At 35.7% G+C, this 18,052-nt stretch overlaps 3 protein-coding genes and 1 long non-coding RNA gene across 4 annotated transcripts; 2 read left to right on the forward strand and 2 right to left on the reverse strand.

The window, feature by feature from the left end:
* Positions 1–986: 986 nt before the first annotated feature.
* Positions 987–2,033, forward strand: LOC147500326 (uncharacterized). Its single transcript, XR_015196297.1, has 2 exons — positions 987–1,563; positions 1,752–2,033. It is a non-coding gene; the product is annotated as an uncharacterized LOC147500326 (long non-coding RNA).
* Positions 2,034–2,539: 506 nt separating this feature from the next.
* Positions 2,540–5,766, reverse strand: LSP1 (Eukaryotic initiation factor 4E protein). The gene is made up of 5 exons (XM_086562003.1): positions 5,539–5,766; positions 4,393–4,561; positions 4,166–4,291; positions 2,893–2,958; positions 2,540–2,815 (listed from the first exon to the last, which is right to left on the reverse strand). The coding sequence occupies exons 1-5, from the start codon at positions 5,712–5,714 to the stop codon at positions 2,768–2,770; spliced, it is 585 nt and encodes a 194-aa protein (XP_086418129.1). The 5' UTR covers positions 5,715–5,766; the 3' UTR covers positions 2,540–2,767.
* Positions 5,767–5,957: 191 nt separating this feature from the next.
* Positions 5,958–10,414, reverse strand: LOC147500328 (protein PHR1-LIKE 1-like). The gene is given in 9 exon segments (XM_086562002.1): positions 5,958–6,594; positions 7,125–7,194; positions 7,720–7,777; positions 8,062–8,101; positions 8,190–8,266; positions 8,355–8,506; positions 8,508–8,560; positions 8,693–9,352; positions 10,274–10,414. Coding segments are annotated over 8 exon segments (1,503 nt in total). The 5' UTR covers positions 9,347–9,352; positions 10,274–10,414; the 3' UTR covers positions 5,958–6,195.
* Positions 10,415–15,263: 4,849 nt separating this feature from the next.
* Positions 15,264–16,953, forward strand: LOC147500329 (peroxygenase-like). Its single transcript, XM_086559319.1, has 6 exons — positions 15,264–15,501; positions 15,599–15,748; positions 15,855–15,940; positions 16,202–16,296; positions 16,386–16,511; positions 16,675–16,953. The coding sequence occupies exons 1-6, from the start codon at positions 15,390–15,392 to the stop codon at positions 16,820–16,822; spliced, it is 717 nt and encodes a 238-aa protein (XP_086415445.1). The 5' UTR covers positions 15,264–15,389; the 3' UTR covers positions 16,823–16,953.
* Positions 16,954–18,052: the final 1,099 nt, after the last annotated feature.

An 18,052-nucleotide genomic window follows, 5' to 3' on the forward strand; every position in this document is an offset into this window, starting at 1 on the left:
TGTTGACCAAGACCGTGCCCTCATCGAGAAGTTGAAGTTGTGTTCAACCGGTGGGTCTTCTTGCTTGAAGACCATGATGGACGGCCAAAGTGTTTTTCTTTAGTATATTGGATTTGGATTGAGTTGTTACAATTGAGATGTGATGTGCATGAAGAATCTCGAAGGTTCCAAGTGGGAGATTGTTGGGTTGTTGGAACCGTCGAGCTTTGCTCCGGTGTCCGTTTGCCACTCTCGACTCCTGAACCTGATGAAGAGGGCGCTGATCGGCTCATCCACAGCGCACTTTCTCGCTACCATGCTCGATGAAGAGGGCCAAGGCTCATGCTCCAGAATTGCGGCCCAAGCCCATTTTTTTCTCCCCTTTGTCTATGTACACCTATATAAAGGTAATAGATTAGGGTTTTGATATAGAACTTTGAGAGATTCATTTCTAGGGTATTGTGGGAGCTCTATTGAGCTGTGGGGTTTTAGTGAGGCCCTTCTTATTGATTCTTGATCTCTTGTAAACTCTCCAATCTTTGTTATAAAGGAAACTTCGGCTCTTGTGTGTGGATGTAGGTAACATTTACTAAACCACCTAAATCTTTTGTCTCTTTCAGATATTTCTTCCATTATTATTGTTCTTTATGAATTGTGATGATCTGAAGAGTGGTTTTGCTTTGTTGAGGTTGTTGTGATAACTACCAAAGACTTGGGTGGGTGATTTTCTTGGTGTGATCTCCAAGTTGAAATCATTTGGGATAGAAAGTAGCTAGATTGAGGTGTGACCTTCTAGTGAAATCTCCCAACAATTGTGTGCTAAACTATGCCCTTTCTTTTGTGTGAATGATTTTTTTATAGGTCTCTGTTGTTGCGACTTGCAAGGTCTATTAAGCATTTTTAGAAAATAGCATAAAGAACCAAGTTTTTTTCTGTATTTACGAAAAACAAAATTCTGTACTCTTTTAGATATGTCTGTTGTCACCCTAAATCTTGTATGGTTCTCTGTGATTGTAGTTTTTCTTATTATGCATCTAGATGGTTCTGTAAGATTCAAGATCCAAAACTTTATGCGTATCTAAAGAAAATTACACTATCCAATATTCCAATCCCATAAAAGATTTTTAGAGAAACCAAGCCAACAATGTGTGGCTTAGTTTGCTTCTACAAACTTATACACACCAAAGGCTATCAATATTACACTAAATAATAAGCAAAAAAAGAAACAAGCTGAAAAGCAACGCATCTCTAACAGATATTTGAACTCTGCATCCGGAGAGCTGAAGAACTGCTACTCAGTGTACTTCAATGGCTACACTGTCAGCAACTGTGTTAAAAGGAGGGCTATGTTCTTCCTTTCGTGGTAGCTGGGGAACTTCTGTACATGGAGAAGATCAAATCATGTTAGCCAATTCAGTTCCAAAATGGAATCGAGTTGCCAAACCAACAAGGTCTAGTCCCATGATGAAAAATGTTAATGAAGGAAAAGGTCTCTTTGCGCCTATAGTTGTTGTCACTCGTGATATTGTTGGCAAAAAACGGTTCAATCAACTTAGAGGCAAGGCAATTGCCCTTCACTCACAGGTACAACTACTTACTCCATTTTTTTTCTTCATTCAGTAGCTAAACATACATTTCAGTCTGGTGATGCGTGATGAAAGTTACAATCTCTATATCTTTCTAAGAGCAATATAAGAACAGAGCAGCACACACACACGTAAATGCAAGAGATTTCATGATAGTTGATATTGGTGGATTCAACCTTGTCATAGGTAATTACTGAATTTTGCAAATCAATTGGAGCTGATGCAAAGCAAAGGCAAGGACTGATTCGATTAGCGAAGAAGAATGGAGAAAGACTTGGATTCCTTGCTTGACGAAATAGTTTCATTCATTCATGAGAAATGCATGGATTTTAGTTTCTTCAAGGAATTCAGATGTATATACAGTGTCTGGGTTTCGATGAGAAAATGTAAACTGGGAAATTCTGTATGTCCAATATACTGCTTCTATCTGAATTTGTTTTGATTATATCAGTCAATTTTATCTTCTAATTCAGAAGAATCATAGGCTAGGCATCTCAAACCTTCTTGGACAATGTGTTATATAGTTCTTTGGGGCTTTCAGCTAACCTGACAGATGATTTCCGGTGGCAAAGATTTTGGAGCACCACACACCAAGCATCACATAAGCGCTCAGCTTGCATGCAAAGAGCTGTATACCACATTTTTAGCACAGCTCGTGTCCTTAAAAAATCAGTTTTGCTTCACGGGTGATACTAACTACTGTATAATGTTGCAATTAAGGATTCTTTAATCGGTTTTGGCTCTAAAAAAATTTCTTTCCATTTTCTAAAAAGCCCATCTTACTTAAAACAGAAACACTAAACGATCATACAGATCCGAAACCATTGGACAAATTCAACGTAAACGCTGGAACAGTCGTCAATTCCTCCTGTATTTAAATCAGACAACCTATGTTTCTGTATAGTTCGACCTTTGCAGTGTAAAATATAAGGGTAAAAATATAAATAAGAGCAATTTCAGCAAAACAAGAAGACTGAACACATAAAATATTTAATGCTAACAATCGCAAAACTGTGAATAGCAAAACCGATCAATATCGCTTTCCTCTTAATAAACCTGTTACATCCAAGATTGTATCTCATGTACTCAGTACTGGCTCAGGGCTGGAGTTTTTGAGGATAAAAGATAATCAGAACATTGTTGCAATTTGTAAAACCAATTGAGTAGCTGCCTTTTCCCCAAATGATGTAATCTAAACTTCCTCATACATTGTATCGACTTCTAGTTGATTTGTCTTTCTTTGAATCATCCTGTGACAAGATAGGTAACAAATAGTGAGGTTCAGAGATAAACAAACCACTGAGTTCATCAATTGAATGATACTTACATGGAAGCTGTATGTGATCCGATCAGTAATATCAATGACTTCTTTCCATTTCCTCCCAATGCTCATCTGAATAATGTCAAGGTACAAACGCACAAAACATCAATCCACAAAAGCAGAATATAGGAAAAAATATAATATTCTTCCTAGTCATTTACTAGCGGCGTTCTCTTTAATCTTCCCGAGTATACGCTACTAGAACTAGTGAAAGCATCTCACAGAAGTACCCAAAGATTGGTATTTCCTAGATTTTTTATTATTAATTTACAAATACATGTCTCTTATTTCACTGCATAATAACATTAGACCAACTTAAGAAATCATATTACTGGACTTTAATAAAGTAGGTAAACAAAAAACTAAAAGAAAAATTACTGTTAACTCTTCAAAATACTTCTCAAGCAGGGCCGTGTCAGAAAAGTATGCGGATACAATCTACCCACAAAAAATTTCCCATTTTGGATAAGTAAATACCATGCTTCTCACAAAACAACAAGTTATAATCTTTAATGTGCAGTGAGGATAGCTACCAATTTCTGCTTGGCGACGTTCAACCTTTTTACTTAAAGAATCCCTAGTTAATCTTTCGATACCAAGCCAGTTAAGAAAATAAAAATGCAAGTGAAAGTGTACACAGTCCACCTCCCTAGTGGGTATGAAATAGAATGATCTTTTTATTCCTAGAGATTTTAGAACTGCTAAATTTTCATAACTATAGCCTATTACTTGTGTTGAACTGGAAACCGCATGTCTGTAAGGCTCATGTTTTACAAAACTGAAGAGCCCTCTAGTGCTTTTGGGTTACTGAACAATAACATGGGAGTGGAGTAGTGTACAAGATTTCACAAACTTCAAATTACATGTTTGCTCGATAACTAAGTCTCATCAAACATCTTGGAGTTTGTACTTTCAAATGTGAGAGGATTACATCTTAGAGACAAGGTCTACAGCCATAACTAGATTCTATGGGTCTAGCAACTCAAGAGGACTTCAACCTTGACTAGTTCGTAAGAAGCTGCTGTAGTTGAGGATACTGCTCAAGGCTTCCAACAGAATGCAGATAAAAATTCAATGAGAAAATCTAAATCACTTTTTTAAGATCTATATAGTCTATTAAATCACAGAAACATGATTTCTCTAGTATTATTTCCAAAAGAACAATCTGTTATTAAGCAGTGAAAGTTGATAGACTAAATCAGGCTGTCCTATAAGCATTGAATGTATCTATTCTTTTAAGTCAAGCAAGGGACTTAATTTCTATAGAGTTAAAAAGAACCTGAGCAGCCTCATTTGGTGCATTCTTGGTCCATAATGCAAGCTTGTCCTGCCTCTGACGCACACTTGCCACCACACCACAGATCTCATCACTCTCATCAAATTGTTCTCCAATAAGTGCCATCAGCTATATGCAAAGGTGACTAGCTTTAGTTAGAGCAAATAGGAGTAGATTTCTTAAACGACACCACACGAGATCCAAAGAAATAATTATAACAAAATGTCTACCGTTTCCAGCCACATTGTGTCAAGGGTGGCCTTTCTGCCGCTAGTAACAGTCCACTTGCCTCCATTAGCACACTCAGGATCCTCCCACTTAGGTTCAATCCCAGCTTTGAACATGTGAAAATCAGCATTAGCCACCAGCTTGCTAGGGCGAAAAATCTGATCATACAAACTGCAGGAAAGAAAATTTAAGCGCACATGAGACTAAAAAGATCACAGTAGAAACCAGGTTTTAATCAAATAAAAGATAAAAAAGAGACGGATAGAAACGGCACCAAATACATTTAAGAGAAAGGACATAACACCAATGTGTAGATGGTGATTCAGTAATTCACCATTAGTCATGTGAAGGATACAGAAAATAACAAAAAAAAATGTACAATTACGAAAACCATCAGCCATCAAAATTTGCTACCAGACACCGCTCCAAGCCCAAAGAAAATTAACACTTTTACCCAGATTTCAGTCTTACAGATTGGGTAATGCGAGTAAGGACTACATAAGTGTGGAAAAAAGAAGCATAAAGGCAGTTAAGAGAATTGTAATATTTATTTGCAGGTCAATTCATTTTTGGAGGCACTACCTAATTCAACAATCGTCAAAAAGAATACAAATGAAAATTAAGATGCGGTCTCTAGTTAATCGAACCATAAGAAAGTGACGACGCGAGGGTGAGTAAAGGGTAAAATTCAGTCTCCCTAAGACTCTTACTACACTTCTTTCCCTCTCCTAGTCTCCACCAAACACAGAGCTATCGCCATCCAAGCTGAAGACACAGCAAGCACAGCCCACAGCTTCCAAAACCCCCATTCCTTCAATGGTTGGGAACCTCTCTTTCCCTCTACCTATCTACTCCCTTAGTCTTAGACATATCAGTTAATTTGCCAAAATAGATTCTACCCACAACACTAGCAAACACATAATTCAACAGAAGCATAGTTGTATATGCATCAAACAGTAATATGTTCGGAAAATAACAATAATAACAACGTATAAGTACAATAAAGATGGAAACTTTGAGGAACTAACATTAATTGAAAAACACCCATCATCAGAAACGAAACCAGTGGCAAAACAAATAAGTAAAAATTAAATCTTTGAACACATACCCATGTTAAATAAAACAAAAACAAAAAAAAAGATACTCACCACCAGAAATCTTCAACAGTGTCAAAAGTATAGATCTTGCGAAGAGAAGAACCCCAAGCAGCACCTTGTTTCGTTTGTTTTGATTGGTTGTCAAACCAGAATGTCCATCTGCGTGCTAGCTGATGTGGCACCTTCGTCTCCACTGCTTCTCCTCCTTCGATTACTTCTTCCGCCATTCTTTCTTCTTCTGTTTTTTTTTTTAGCAAAGTGAGAAAAAATAAAGAGTCTTGCACTCGTTTTTGAGAAAAGAAAACAAGTTTGAAGAACTCGGTTTGAGTTGACCCAGTATGAGTCGAGTCTGGATTAAATCGGACGAGTTCACTTAGTAGCGGTTTATTTGCTAATTAAAAACGTTCGAAATTTTACGATAATTTGGTTGGATAAATTTCAGACAAAATGTAAGATTGTGACAGCGGATAGACATGAAATGGGATAATTTCAATAATCAATACTAGATTCAGGAATGGGTGTGGGTGTTACAGACACAGAATACTATAAATGAACTACTGTTTTACACAGTTTCTATCCTCGACTCAGACAGCTGAATTCACACATAGCCAACACTCTCCAACTTTGCTAGTTTCTTTCCTTCACGCTTAAATCTTTGTTACCAACTAGGTCCTTTGGGAGAGCTGCAATTCTAACTGTATAGACATGTCAGTCTGATCCTAACTTAGCAGATGGTGAGGCTGTATCATCTGTTTTGGCGCGCTTCTTGGGTGGGGCATCAGACCCTTCATCCACGTCTGGTTCAAAGACCTCAATAACTTCACTCGTGAGTGTCTTTTGCTTCTCTGTGCATGTCGAGGAGTTTTCATTGGCCTTGTCTTTGACATCAACAGTGCCATGTTCTGTATCATGATCCTTCTCAACGACTTCTGCTTCAGTTTTGGTGCTAGGAAGTTGTTGTGTCGGCTCCAAATTTAGAGAAGAGGGGTCCTCACGAATCAACGTCGATGTCTTGAGCTTGTCATCAGCTGCCTTGCACTGCTGCTCGAAAATCATTTGAAGAACCTTCCCTTGTTCTTCTATTCTCAACTGTAGATTTCTCTGGATCTGTTAAAAAAATTGACAAGAAGATACTGTTTTTAATTTTTTCTTACAAAAGTTCCTCATTTTGTAACAAAAATATTTCACTTCAATAATTATGTCATGTCTTACCACAGCTCATATTAAGAACAATAAATAACACTAGTCATATGTTTGATACATGCTGAACTTTTTATAGATGAATCAGAATCATATCTATTCAAAGGTTTTCTTTATTCTATATCTTAATTTAATTTTAACAGGTTCAACCACTTGATGTTTAACATGGATGGGGCTATGAGTTAAACCGGAGTACTCGACAGCTGGCCTTTCACAATAAAGATCAAGCTGATATGCCATAACTACGAATATATATACAGTGACCTTTTCTTATTGGTTTGAGGAGAAATATATTTCTACCTAATCATGTCAAAATGTAGGCCATATTATGACTAGAGGAGGAATAACTGCGAAGAGCATCAAAATATAGGCCATTATCATGACTTGAGGAGAAATAACTGCAAAGAGCTACTACTCTATGTTACAAGAAAGAATACCTCAAGTTGTTCATGCAGCCGTTTCTGAACTTCCATTTGGAGTCGCAAGGCTTCGGAGATCTCAATACCCCTGGTAAAACCAAAGCAGATGGATGAAGCTAGCAACTCCGAAGTCCAAACCAAGTTCATCAAACAAAGATAGAGATATCTTACACTGACTTGCATGCGTAGCTAAGAAGTCCAAAAAAATATATAAGTACGTCTCATTTTAACAAGAAATACTCGAGTTTTAAGCAGTTCAATAAGAAGAGAAGTGTGACTCAACCCTTCAAGACTAGGTACTTATCTGTTTCACTATTCCAGAAGTTTTTAAGTGGGTTAATTCTACAAATGTAAATGGATCGCTCCTGGCCTGTGTTCTGTCAAACTTCAAGAAGGGCCTACTAACCTAGTATGATGCCATTTTTACACCCTTTGGTAGTCAACAATCAGAAAAGAAACAAACAAATACAACTTTCATTTGATGAATTTGGTTGTACATATTTTTATGGTTGGACAAAAAAAATTCCATAATTTTGTTCTTGTTGGGCATCGAAACACTACTCTAAAACGAAAAACGAAACTTAGTTCCTTTCAAGTACATGAATCAACTTACGTTTTTGAGTGCACAGATGACATTTCTTCAGCAGCAGACGTCTTCTTCTCTGATGTTCCTGTATAAAGAAGAGGAGAAAGCATATTTAGAACCAAATTGATTAACGGAAAAAAAAATTGTTGAAAAGTCATTGTATGACGTATACCAGGGTTTACAAGTAAACAAGTTCCGAAATACACATAAAATTCAAAATATAGACAGATGCCTCAGGAATAAGTCAAATGAATTTTTAGTAATCAATAATGGTGATGTGTTACTTTGGTCATAATAATAACTTCTCCACCGCCAATATAACAGAAGTAAGCACAACCAACACAAAAGAAGGAATAAATTGTTACTCGCCTTCTGATGACTCGGGCCTGTACCTTGCTGTTCTGTATTTCTGCAATACAATCATAAGCTCGGTTAAAATACCATTAAACCTGTAAGCACTAATTAAAATATTCTTAAGCAAACACCATAGAGCAGACCTGCAGGTGGCTTTTGACATGGTAAATGGTCAATCCTTTAACATTCATGAGCTTCAGCACACCCTTAGGGGTAGCTCCTGTAAATCAAAATTATAGAAATACAAGAAGCCCTGTGATTCTCTGGGTAAAATTAGGGCCAGAAGTAACGTCTAGAGGGTTACCCACTTTCACTTCCACCAAGCTGAGAGACAGCTTGTACAAAGCATTCATGGAGTTCAGGCGTCCACCGTGATAATGGCTTGATCGAAGAACCACTAATCGAGGACAAGGGACAAGCAACGGCACATAATTCTTCAGAAACAGATAGCTGCTGATGATTTCAGGCTGGCGACAGAGATTTTTGAAGATCTTTTGGGTGTCTGGTGTGCCATCTGAGTGAAAAGTTATTTAAACTGCATATAAGTTATGAACTGTATCTTACTAATAAGTTAGTAATATCAAATTAGGAGATAAACATATCAATATAGGAAGATTTCTTAAAACTAAAAACAACAAGAACGAACCTTTGGTAGAGTATCCACAATATGTGTGTCAACGAGAAGCTCATTCCAGTCTGGAGGCGAAGTATCCTCATCTGTTATTAGCTGGTCTGCCCATTGCTGCCAATCGCTCTGTGAGCTATGATCCTCAGTTGGTATTGCATGATCACTACTTTCATTTTGACTGTTCTGATCTGGGATGTTGCCATTGAAGTCATGAACACTTTGTGGTGTAACTGAACTCCAAGATACATTGTTGTTTTCTTTGCCAAAATTACTTGACGATGTACATTGAACTATTCCTGACTGAGAAGAATGGGTTAAGGGATAAGATGCACAATCCTGCGATGACTGTGAAATAAATGGTGATTTTGTCAAATATCTCTCATGGGTTGAAGCAGAAGATGAATGGAGATCTGTAGAGAATCCTGAAGTTGATGATAGCAAGTGGCCTACAACCCCACCGTTGTAAGCTGATGGAGTACTGTGTAAAGCTACAGGGTCTGCCGTCAATTCTCTATCAAAGCAAACTTTTTGGGAGTGTGATAATTTGGGATACTTCTCTTCCAGAGGAGTAGGCAGAACAGGTAAAGATGACGACATAAATCCAGACACTCCCATGCTCCTGGCCTGTTTTGTCACCGATCTCTGTATAGTTAAAGAAGGGTGAGCCTCCATCTCTTTCTATGTACCAAGAATGACAACCAGTATTAGTCTTTACCACTTATATAACAACAGGGTGTAACCTCTGATCACTCATATTACTCAGAAAACATCATTAACCTAAATACTAAATTGTATCACATTTGGGGGAACTAAGAATACAACAGCTCAATGGATCAACAAATGATTGAAAGAAAGGAAACAACAGACAACCAGAAATTCTAAATGTTTGTACACAAAATTGGACCAACCCACAGCGGCATCAGAAGACTACTAGCAGGAGGATAATTGTTACTTATCAATTGTATGTCCAAAGGGTTTTTCAATCTTGGCATGAATCCTCTTCAGTAATTTGTAATCCCAGTTGCATAATATGAACATAACTAAAAGATTATTCTAATTATCATAATCCATCGTCCTACTTCAAATTAATAAGAGCAATAAACCAATGTTTACTTTTCGCTCTCACCACTAAATTTCTTCTCATACAGATCCTAATTCCTAAACATAAGCAACTCGTAATAGCTGCAAAATCCACATAATCTGTAAATTCAAACAGACGTTCTTCCTCGATCCTAGAACACATGCTTCGACAAAATTCCCAACTATAAATAGAATGTATTAGGAGCAAAATTAAAATTCCCAACATAAGATTCTTCATGGTAAAGTGCACAACCTATTCTAACACACAAAAACAGTCCCCTACTTCATATTTCACCATTGAGAATAAGATCTAATAAACCAACAAAAAAAAAAGTCAAACAGAAATATTCTCAAAATATTCCATCATAATAAAATAGCCCAACTCAAATTCAAGCTCAACAGACAAAAAAAAACTAAACATGGGCATCAAAATTAAACAACAACAACAAACTACATAAGCAAACAACAGAATTAAACACTTGAAACAAAATTCAACACATGGGTATTGCATATTGGTACCTAAAACACAAAGGGTATGAAGAATTACACCTCAGAAGCACCAAAATGGATGAATTAGAGATGTTGTTTGTAGCATGTGTGTTGTGTAGTGGCATGTAAGAGATAAAAAAGATTACTTTTTTGAAGAAGACAAAGCCGGGTGGCGTTGTTCTCAATTCCACATCAGCTTTCAATTATGTTTTTTTTTTCAGTAAACAACTGTTAGTTAAGTTTGTTAAGTGGATCTTCCTCGAGTTTCGTAATGTTGGGAGATTAGAAGATGGGGACCGTTGATATGTTTAATGAATCTTTAGATTTAGTGTTCACGTATTCCTATGTTGGGACACACGTGCAATCCGTAAGTATCTTTTTTTTTTTTTTTTTTTTCTATTTGTTTTGTTTTTGAATTTTGATGCCGTGTATCGATTATAAGGTAACAATGTAACATGACAAAATTTGGGTAAAGTTGTGTGCAAAATATCTGTGGTCTATTCCATGGCCCAAAATATCACCGAGATATCCGATATCTCGCCTATATATCTCGGTAAATTGGTACACTGATATCGATATTTCCGATATATATCCACCGAATATTGAACCCCTTTTTTCCGATATATATCGGAATTTTCGATATGAAACTTTATATCGCCGATATAATCGATATTTTCGATATAATTGATATATATCGGTTGATTTTTTGACTATTTTTAAATATAAATCCGATATTTCCAATATATTTTCGATATATTTCCGATATTATATTTCCGATATATCCGATATTTTAAATAGTTTGGACTGGTCATTAAAAAACCGATATTTCCGATATATCCGATATATCTCGGTTTTTGAGTATATCGATATATTAACCGATATCGATATTTTGGGCCTTGGTCTATTCTACGAAGTAAATGAGATTATGGGTATGCTTACCAATAACTAAGAGACACAGTAAAGTTCTTACCCACAAATGTGTATAATTGCCCGTGAGTTATAATGGCCGGGAATATGTTTAAAAATCGATTTTGATGATGAACAAATTTTGATGTAAGTATGAAATATTAACATATATATATTGTAATTGAAATTTCAAATCTTATCATATATCGCAGTTGAAACCTTAACAAATATCTTAACTACTTTCCAAATTCCGGCTATAATATTTTTTTTACGTGTGATTCGTGGTTCACTTTTTGTGACGATTTTGCTCCTAGTTTTTTTTTTTTTTTTTTTTTTTAATTATTGTTTTGCCCTAATTTTCTTTTATGACTGTTTGACCCCTCTATTGATCATTAAATTTCAGTGAAAAAAAGAATAGCGTGAATAAAAACAGCCAAATCTTTATAAAAGGAATCTCACGTGAGTAAAAAACAGCCAAATCAAATCTTTCTTATTTTTGTTCCACTTTCGTGACTCTCTCTCTCAATGTCCTTTTTGACTTTTTGTTAAACTCTCTCTCTCTCATGAACTTACTCGTCTTTCACTCTATTGATTATGTTGTTCCACATCTTCTTTCACTATTTCACTATCTAACTTAATAAGTTTATGCACTCATCTATTCTATTTCTCTCTTGTGTTTCTTTTCCATCTGACCGTTTAGTAACTTCTCATATTGGAATGCATGGGCGGATTTATGACTTTCAATTGGATTAAGAATTAGTAACTTTATATTGGTTCGAAATAGCTTAGGAGATGTTGAAACATTATTTAAAGTCTTACATTTAAACATTTTCGAGTGTAACATTTTGAGCAATAAACTTCATGTGTTTGATGTGAATCATGATGGAACTTTAAATGCAAATGAGATTGTAAGAGTTCTTTAGTGGCGGGAGAAGAATATCTCCCAACCCTACTTATATTAGATGTTTGCTAAAGGTTTGATTGAGTCATAGACTGTACATTAGTATCCAAAAAAAATATAATTTAGAGACGAAACACTCCTACTATAGAGTCCTTGCATTGTCATCCCGCTCCAACTCCTTTACTTCTGAGCATTTGCATCAGGTATTTAATATCTCCCAAAATAATCACACGATCTATCAACAGACCCTTAAGCATTTCAGCTGCTATCTTAGCTCCAACACATTCTGACTCCAAAGCATTTGTTGTCTTGAATCTTCTATATGCGTCCCCTATCAAATTCCCTTATTTGTCCTAACACACAGCTGTAGTAGCTCCCCTTCTAATAATCTTGTCATAAGCACCATAAAAAAAAGTCTTATACCAATCATGATAAGAAACATCTCCTATGCTATTTTCAGAAAAGCTAAACACTAGGCCACTCAAGGTTGGTTTCGGAATGATTTGGTTCTTCAAACACAGCTTTGAGGACCTCTGCCGTCCTTCTTCTAACTTTCTCATAAATCAAAAGATTTTGAGGAACCAATATAACTAAACACTAACTAATATAACTAAACTAGTACCAATATAACTAAACACTAACTAATATAACTAAACTAGGCTCTTCTTTTAGGCACATTTTTCAAACATCTTCACTTTAAACTAGTGTTTAGAAAACCGGACCGGACCGGTGGTTGAACCGGGGTCCAATCGGAACCGGTAAATTTTCGATTCGGTTCAGTTAAAACTTGAGTTTATGGTTGGACCCTCGGTCTAAGCTTAAACCGTGGTTGAACCGGTGAACCGGTTCAGCTCTAAACCGGACCACCCTTATATAATTTTTTCTTTTTTCTTTTTTTGAAAAATTGATAATGTGGGGAGTTGAACCTAACACCTAAACAAGATAATCCAAACTCCAAACTAACATATTACTATGTATTTCTTGTATAAGAAATTTATTTTGATATATAATACCAATTAATATTGAATTAAAACATGTATTTATTCATTTTATTATTGTAATTATTAAAAAAATTGCTAAATAAACATCAATCGGTCCGATCGAGTCGAACCATGATTGAACCTGATTGAACCATTTTAATAAAAAATCGGTTCGATTACCGGTTCAGTTTTCAAAACATTGCTTTAAACGACGAGGTCTCAAATTGACCATGAAATTTATAAATTGGACAACTAAACTACAAGCTTAATTAGTTATGGATCGTCGTAACGTCAGCCCAACTTGAATATGGGTCTACTTTCATCTACTAACCAAAACCTGACCCAATCAACGTGTATCCAAAATATGGCGCGCTAGACATTGTCGATCATCTCCGCTTTGCTAGTTTAATTTACTCAAGAAATCTGTTTTTGTTTTCATCGAGTATCTTACCAACCAACCCTATATCATAGAACTGTAGAAGATGATAATGATGATGATGATAACAGACGGTGCTTTAAATCCACAAAGATTGATATTGTCGTTAGTAGATAAGTTTACCTCCATTTTTTGCTACTGCAATTAGTTCGTTTATGAACAATCTAAAAAAAAAATCACGAATTAATTGATATAAAAAAGAGATGATTTTTTATGAAACTCCAGCAATAAAATGAAATATTGAACTGCCAAATTTGAAATTTTCGTTTCAATTTATTTTGGGAGGGGAAAAATTGTATTTACGGATATAGTTTTTGTGTTTTTGGGTGGAAAAGCTGGGCGGTTAGAAAATAAAAAAGGGGAAAATAGAGAAATAAGAAATTTTCTGAAACAGTTAACAACCCCAATACTTTTTTTTCCATAAACAACAAGCCCAATACTTATGTGTAACTAAGAGCATCTTTAGGAGTGATATAAACCTAGCACCAAAACACAAATTTCTAACAATTTGGTGTTTTTCAACTTCGGGAGAGCTACGTGTTGATGAAAACAAAAAAAATACCAAACCAAACACCAAATTGGCCAATATTTGGTTCTAGGTTTGATCTTTGTATCAAATCATTTCACGTGTTTTCCCAACACCGCGTGGGCTGGGCTTCTAATTGGGCTTATATGGCCGGTTTTCACAAAAGCTAGCTTGTAGAAATTTAAAAAGAAAAAAAAAAAAAAAAAAGTTTAGGGGTGTTTGGATCCTATTTATTTATTCTAAAAAAAGTGTTTATTAGTGAAAAACATTTTTGAAAAAAATAAATGTGTTTGGTTTCTATTAAAAAAAAATAGTTTTTCATCCAAAAACACTTTTTGGTCCCAAAACTTGTTTTATGATAATTAGGTAAAACTTGTTTTTAAGTTAAAAACTATTTTTCTTTGAAGGAAACACTTTTGGAGCTAAAGGCAAATGAACTCCCGGATGTTTTAGACTTTAGTGATTTATTTGATATATGCCAAAATATATCGAGAAACATAGTGTGAAATCTGATTTGATAAAAAAATAGCTTTTAAGAAAAGTCACAACCAAACATGTTTATTGAAAAACTGTTTTTAGAATAAATACTTTTTCATAAAAGTGTTTTAAAAAAAAATACTTTTTGAAAAATGAGAACCAAACACCCACTTATGCGATACATACATGGCGGTTTTTGAAAAAAGCGTAGGCTTGGGCCTATCAGTTGGGCTTTAGTGGCGCGGTTTTGGCAAAACTGCGTGGGCTATATAAGGCGGTTTTGCCAAAACCGTGTAGTTATTTAGTGAAATTTTGATGTTACTCCTAAAATTGCTTGGTGTTTTTTGGTTTGGTGTTTTTGCTTTCAAAATTTTGGTGTTTTTTTGGTAGCTCTGCTAAAGATGCTCTAAAGTTGTAGTAGATTCAAAGAAAAATGTTTGCGTTTCCTTATACAAAAAGCACACTACATACGTATAGTGTCTGGAGTTCAATTTCTAGTATTTTTATAATGCCTGATGCAAATTTCAGATATGTTTGATCAGTTAGTTTGACCAAATCGGGCGTGCCACATGTTTGATCTTCAGAAATGATGCAAATTTCAAATTTAAGATGTTTTGCTTCTGCAGTTGACATTATAGTGCATGGCACGTAATGTATTTCATTTTCAAGTCTTGAAGACGACTGTTTCGATCACATGTATATTGTGGGTCGTATACATGTATAACACATCTTGCTTACTTCAAAAGTTTGTTAGGATTTCTTTGTTTTAGACGCAAAAAATTTCACTCAGCCAAATAGTATGATTAATTAACTACTAGTTAATATATATATGTAAGCCAAACCGTACAACTAGTCAATATTTACAAATTCAAGATTACATTCAATATTGCAAAGTCAATTTTGTACGTACAAGCTAGGAGATGGAGGATACAGTAAAGAAAGAGGATGCCATGGCCACGGTGGCTCCTCAAGCTAGAGTTACCGCTGAACGCAGGGTTCGAAGTGACTTGGAATCCAAAATCCCCAAGCCTTGTAATTAATGTCTTATACTTTTGAAGTTTTGATATAAAAAGTTGCAATGGTTGCAATACTTAATTGTTGTTGTTTTTTCATTCTATGTTGTGCATAGATTTGGCCAGAGCATTGGTTTGTCCAGATATAGATCATCCTAATGGTACTACACCCCTCAAGCATCCTGATATGAGTGTCCTCCAGCGACATGTGGCCTACTTTGATCAAGATGGGGATGGCATTATCTATCCTTGGGAAACCTATGAAGGTATGTACATCAGTTTAATTCATTCATAATATCAGCCATGTAAACCTGTCGAAAATTATGTTATTTTCTTAACTATTCTTTGCTGCATTTGCGTTTGATTTTTCAGGATTGCGCAAACTTGGTTTTGGTTTTATAATTTCTTCTATTTCGGCCATTATAGTGAATCCAGTCTTCGGTTACCCAACTTTGCCTGTAAGTTTTAGGGTAATTTCCCATGTACGTACGTCGAGATAAAAAATCAATTACCTTTTTCTTTCTGGCTAAACAATAAAGAGTTTGAGATATATATTCCCTCATACAGCAAGAACTAATATCTAAACAATATCTCCATGAATTTTATAGGTCTTAACTAGGATGACGATGTTAATATTCACTTCATGCAAAATTTTATAGGTCTCGAGAAGACGTATTTATATATTTTTTGCATATTTTTGGTTTGCCATAATTTTGTAGGGGTGGATGCCTTCTCTTTACTTTCCTATTTACATTAAAAACGTACACAAAAGTATACACGGGAGTGACACTGGGACAATCGACATGGAGGGAAGGTAAGCGGATATACTCATAAAAGATGGCCTTTAAAAAAAAAAAAACCTTTAACAAATTTAAGGATAATTACCTACTCCATGAAATTCAGGTTTATTCCCGCAAATTTTGAGAACATCTTCAGTAAGTATGCTCGTACATTTCCAGACAAGTTCACGGCAGTAGAGCTATGGAACATGACTGAGGGGAATCGAAGAGCATACGACTTTATAGGCGGGTTTGTTTCAAACTGATCATGATCAACCATCTTCAATTACTTCTTTTTTCATTATTCGTAGATTTTGTAATCTTAATTACTTCCTACATTCACCAGTACTTCTTACTCTGGGATTTATATTGTTTGTGTTATGTAACGTGCTGCTTTACTTCTACGCTAACAGGCTAGGAAATAAGATGGAATGGGCTCTGCTATATTTCCTTGTAAAGGACGAGGATGGTTTTGTAAGCAAAGAAGACATAAGAAGATGTTATGATGGTACATTGTTCGAAAATATTGCAAGCCAGCGACATAAGCAGCATGGTCAGTGAGATGCGCTAATGGACTATATTTGGCTGCTATGGACTGAGATTTCAATGATCAGAACTAAGCTTTGTGACTTCATGTATAGATATTATGTATTAATGGAAGACATCAAATAAAGATCTTTATTACCAAAAAATTCCTCTGATTTCCTTTTCTACTACAATTTATCATTTTTGTGAGCAGTCTGTGATGCCATATTCCTAGACAAAACAAAGGTTGCGGAAGATTTGGAAAAGTACGGTTACATAATGTGAAATGGCTAGACTGTAAGGATTCGCACCTTCAAGATTTTTACAGGAGCTCTATTCAGGGACGGAGCCACGAATCTGGTGGGGGGGACGTATACTCAGCTAGAAATTGAATCCTGGTTCTGTCCCGGGCAACATTGCAATGTGAACTTAGATCTCAACGCCATGATTTATTATAAGTTCAATAAAGTTACTGAAACGTCGTGTTGCCAAGCGCTGCAGCACCCAAATGAGTTGTTATAAGGCCGGGGATAATCAAATTTGGAGGCATTGGTGATGCATGCCCTTGGCATCAATTTTGCAGAGAATTGGACCAATGTCATGTCTCTAATTGTCGTTCGAACTGCAAAGTCTGCAAAGCTATGTGCGGCTTCTCTATATTGTAAAGTAAGGGAATTAAGCCTAAAAAGTGGAGTGATTTTTTGCTCCCAGCTATATTGCTCCAAGGCCTCCAAGCGGACTCTAGAGCCAACTACCTGTCAGTAAAATAAGAAAGCCAGATAGCCAAAAACCATCAAAAATCTTGACTTCCTATTTTATCCCTATAAAATATAAAATGAAAAAGAGAAAAAGTGCGGGGATGGGCTTCTCGCCTCCTCCTTACTTTTTTCCAGAGGAAACAGCATTGTTCACTGTTTTGAGTAAACACTACAAATTTTAATTTAGTAAAAAATATATATGATATCAATATCACAATTACCAAACTGAATCAAGGTTTGATTTTAGTTGTGAATGAGCAGAACTTGATGATGAATACAAGGTAGAGCCAAACTAACTTCGATGGCGGAATCACGTACTCAGGTGGAGAAGATGAAGAGAAATTCTATTTTTATTTTGATATAAGGTAAGGGACAAATTAGGAAGTTGGAAAGAAAGTCGGTTACTGCTAAGCTGGATTTCTAGTTATGATGGACAGGTGGTTGGCTCTAGAGTCCCTTTGGAGGCCTTGGAGCAATATCACTGGCAGCAAAAAATCACTCTAAAAAG

Source organism: Coptis chinensis, chromosome 5 (genome assembly GCF_015680905.1).
Source record: "Coptis chinensis isolate HL-2020 chromosome 5, ASM1568090v1, whole genome shotgun sequence".
Taxonomy (NCBI): domain Eukaryota; kingdom Viridiplantae; phylum Streptophyta; class Magnoliopsida; order Ranunculales; family Ranunculaceae; genus Coptis; species Coptis chinensis.

Excerpts from the sequence above, each read along its gene's own strand:
- LSP1 (XM_086562003.1), bottom strand. The coding sequence starts at position 5,714 with ATGGCGGAAGAAGTAATCGAAGGAGGAGAAGCAGTGGAGACGAAGGTG. Across the intron at positions 4,292-4,392 it reads ACACAATGTGGCTGGAAACG|CTGATGGCACTTATTGGAGA; the intron begins GTAGACATTTTG and ends CTTTGCATATAG. Across the intron at positions 2,959-4,165 it reads CACCAAATGAGGCTGCTCAG|ATGAGCATTGGGAGGAAATG; the intron begins GTTCTTTTTAAC and ends GACATTATTCAG.
- LOC147500329 (XM_086559319.1), top strand. The coding sequence starts at position 15,390 with ATGGAGGATACAGTAAAGAAAGAGGATGCCATGGCCACGGTGGCTCCT. Across the intron at positions 15,502-15,598 it reads ATCCAAAATCCCCAAGCCTT|ATTTGGCCAGAGCATTGGTT; the intron begins GTAATTAATGTC and ends TGTTGTGCATAG. Across the intron at positions 15,941-16,201 it reads TCGGTTACCCAACTTTGCCT|GGGTGGATGCCTTCTCTTTA; the intron begins GTAAGTTTTAGG and ends ATAATTTTGTAG.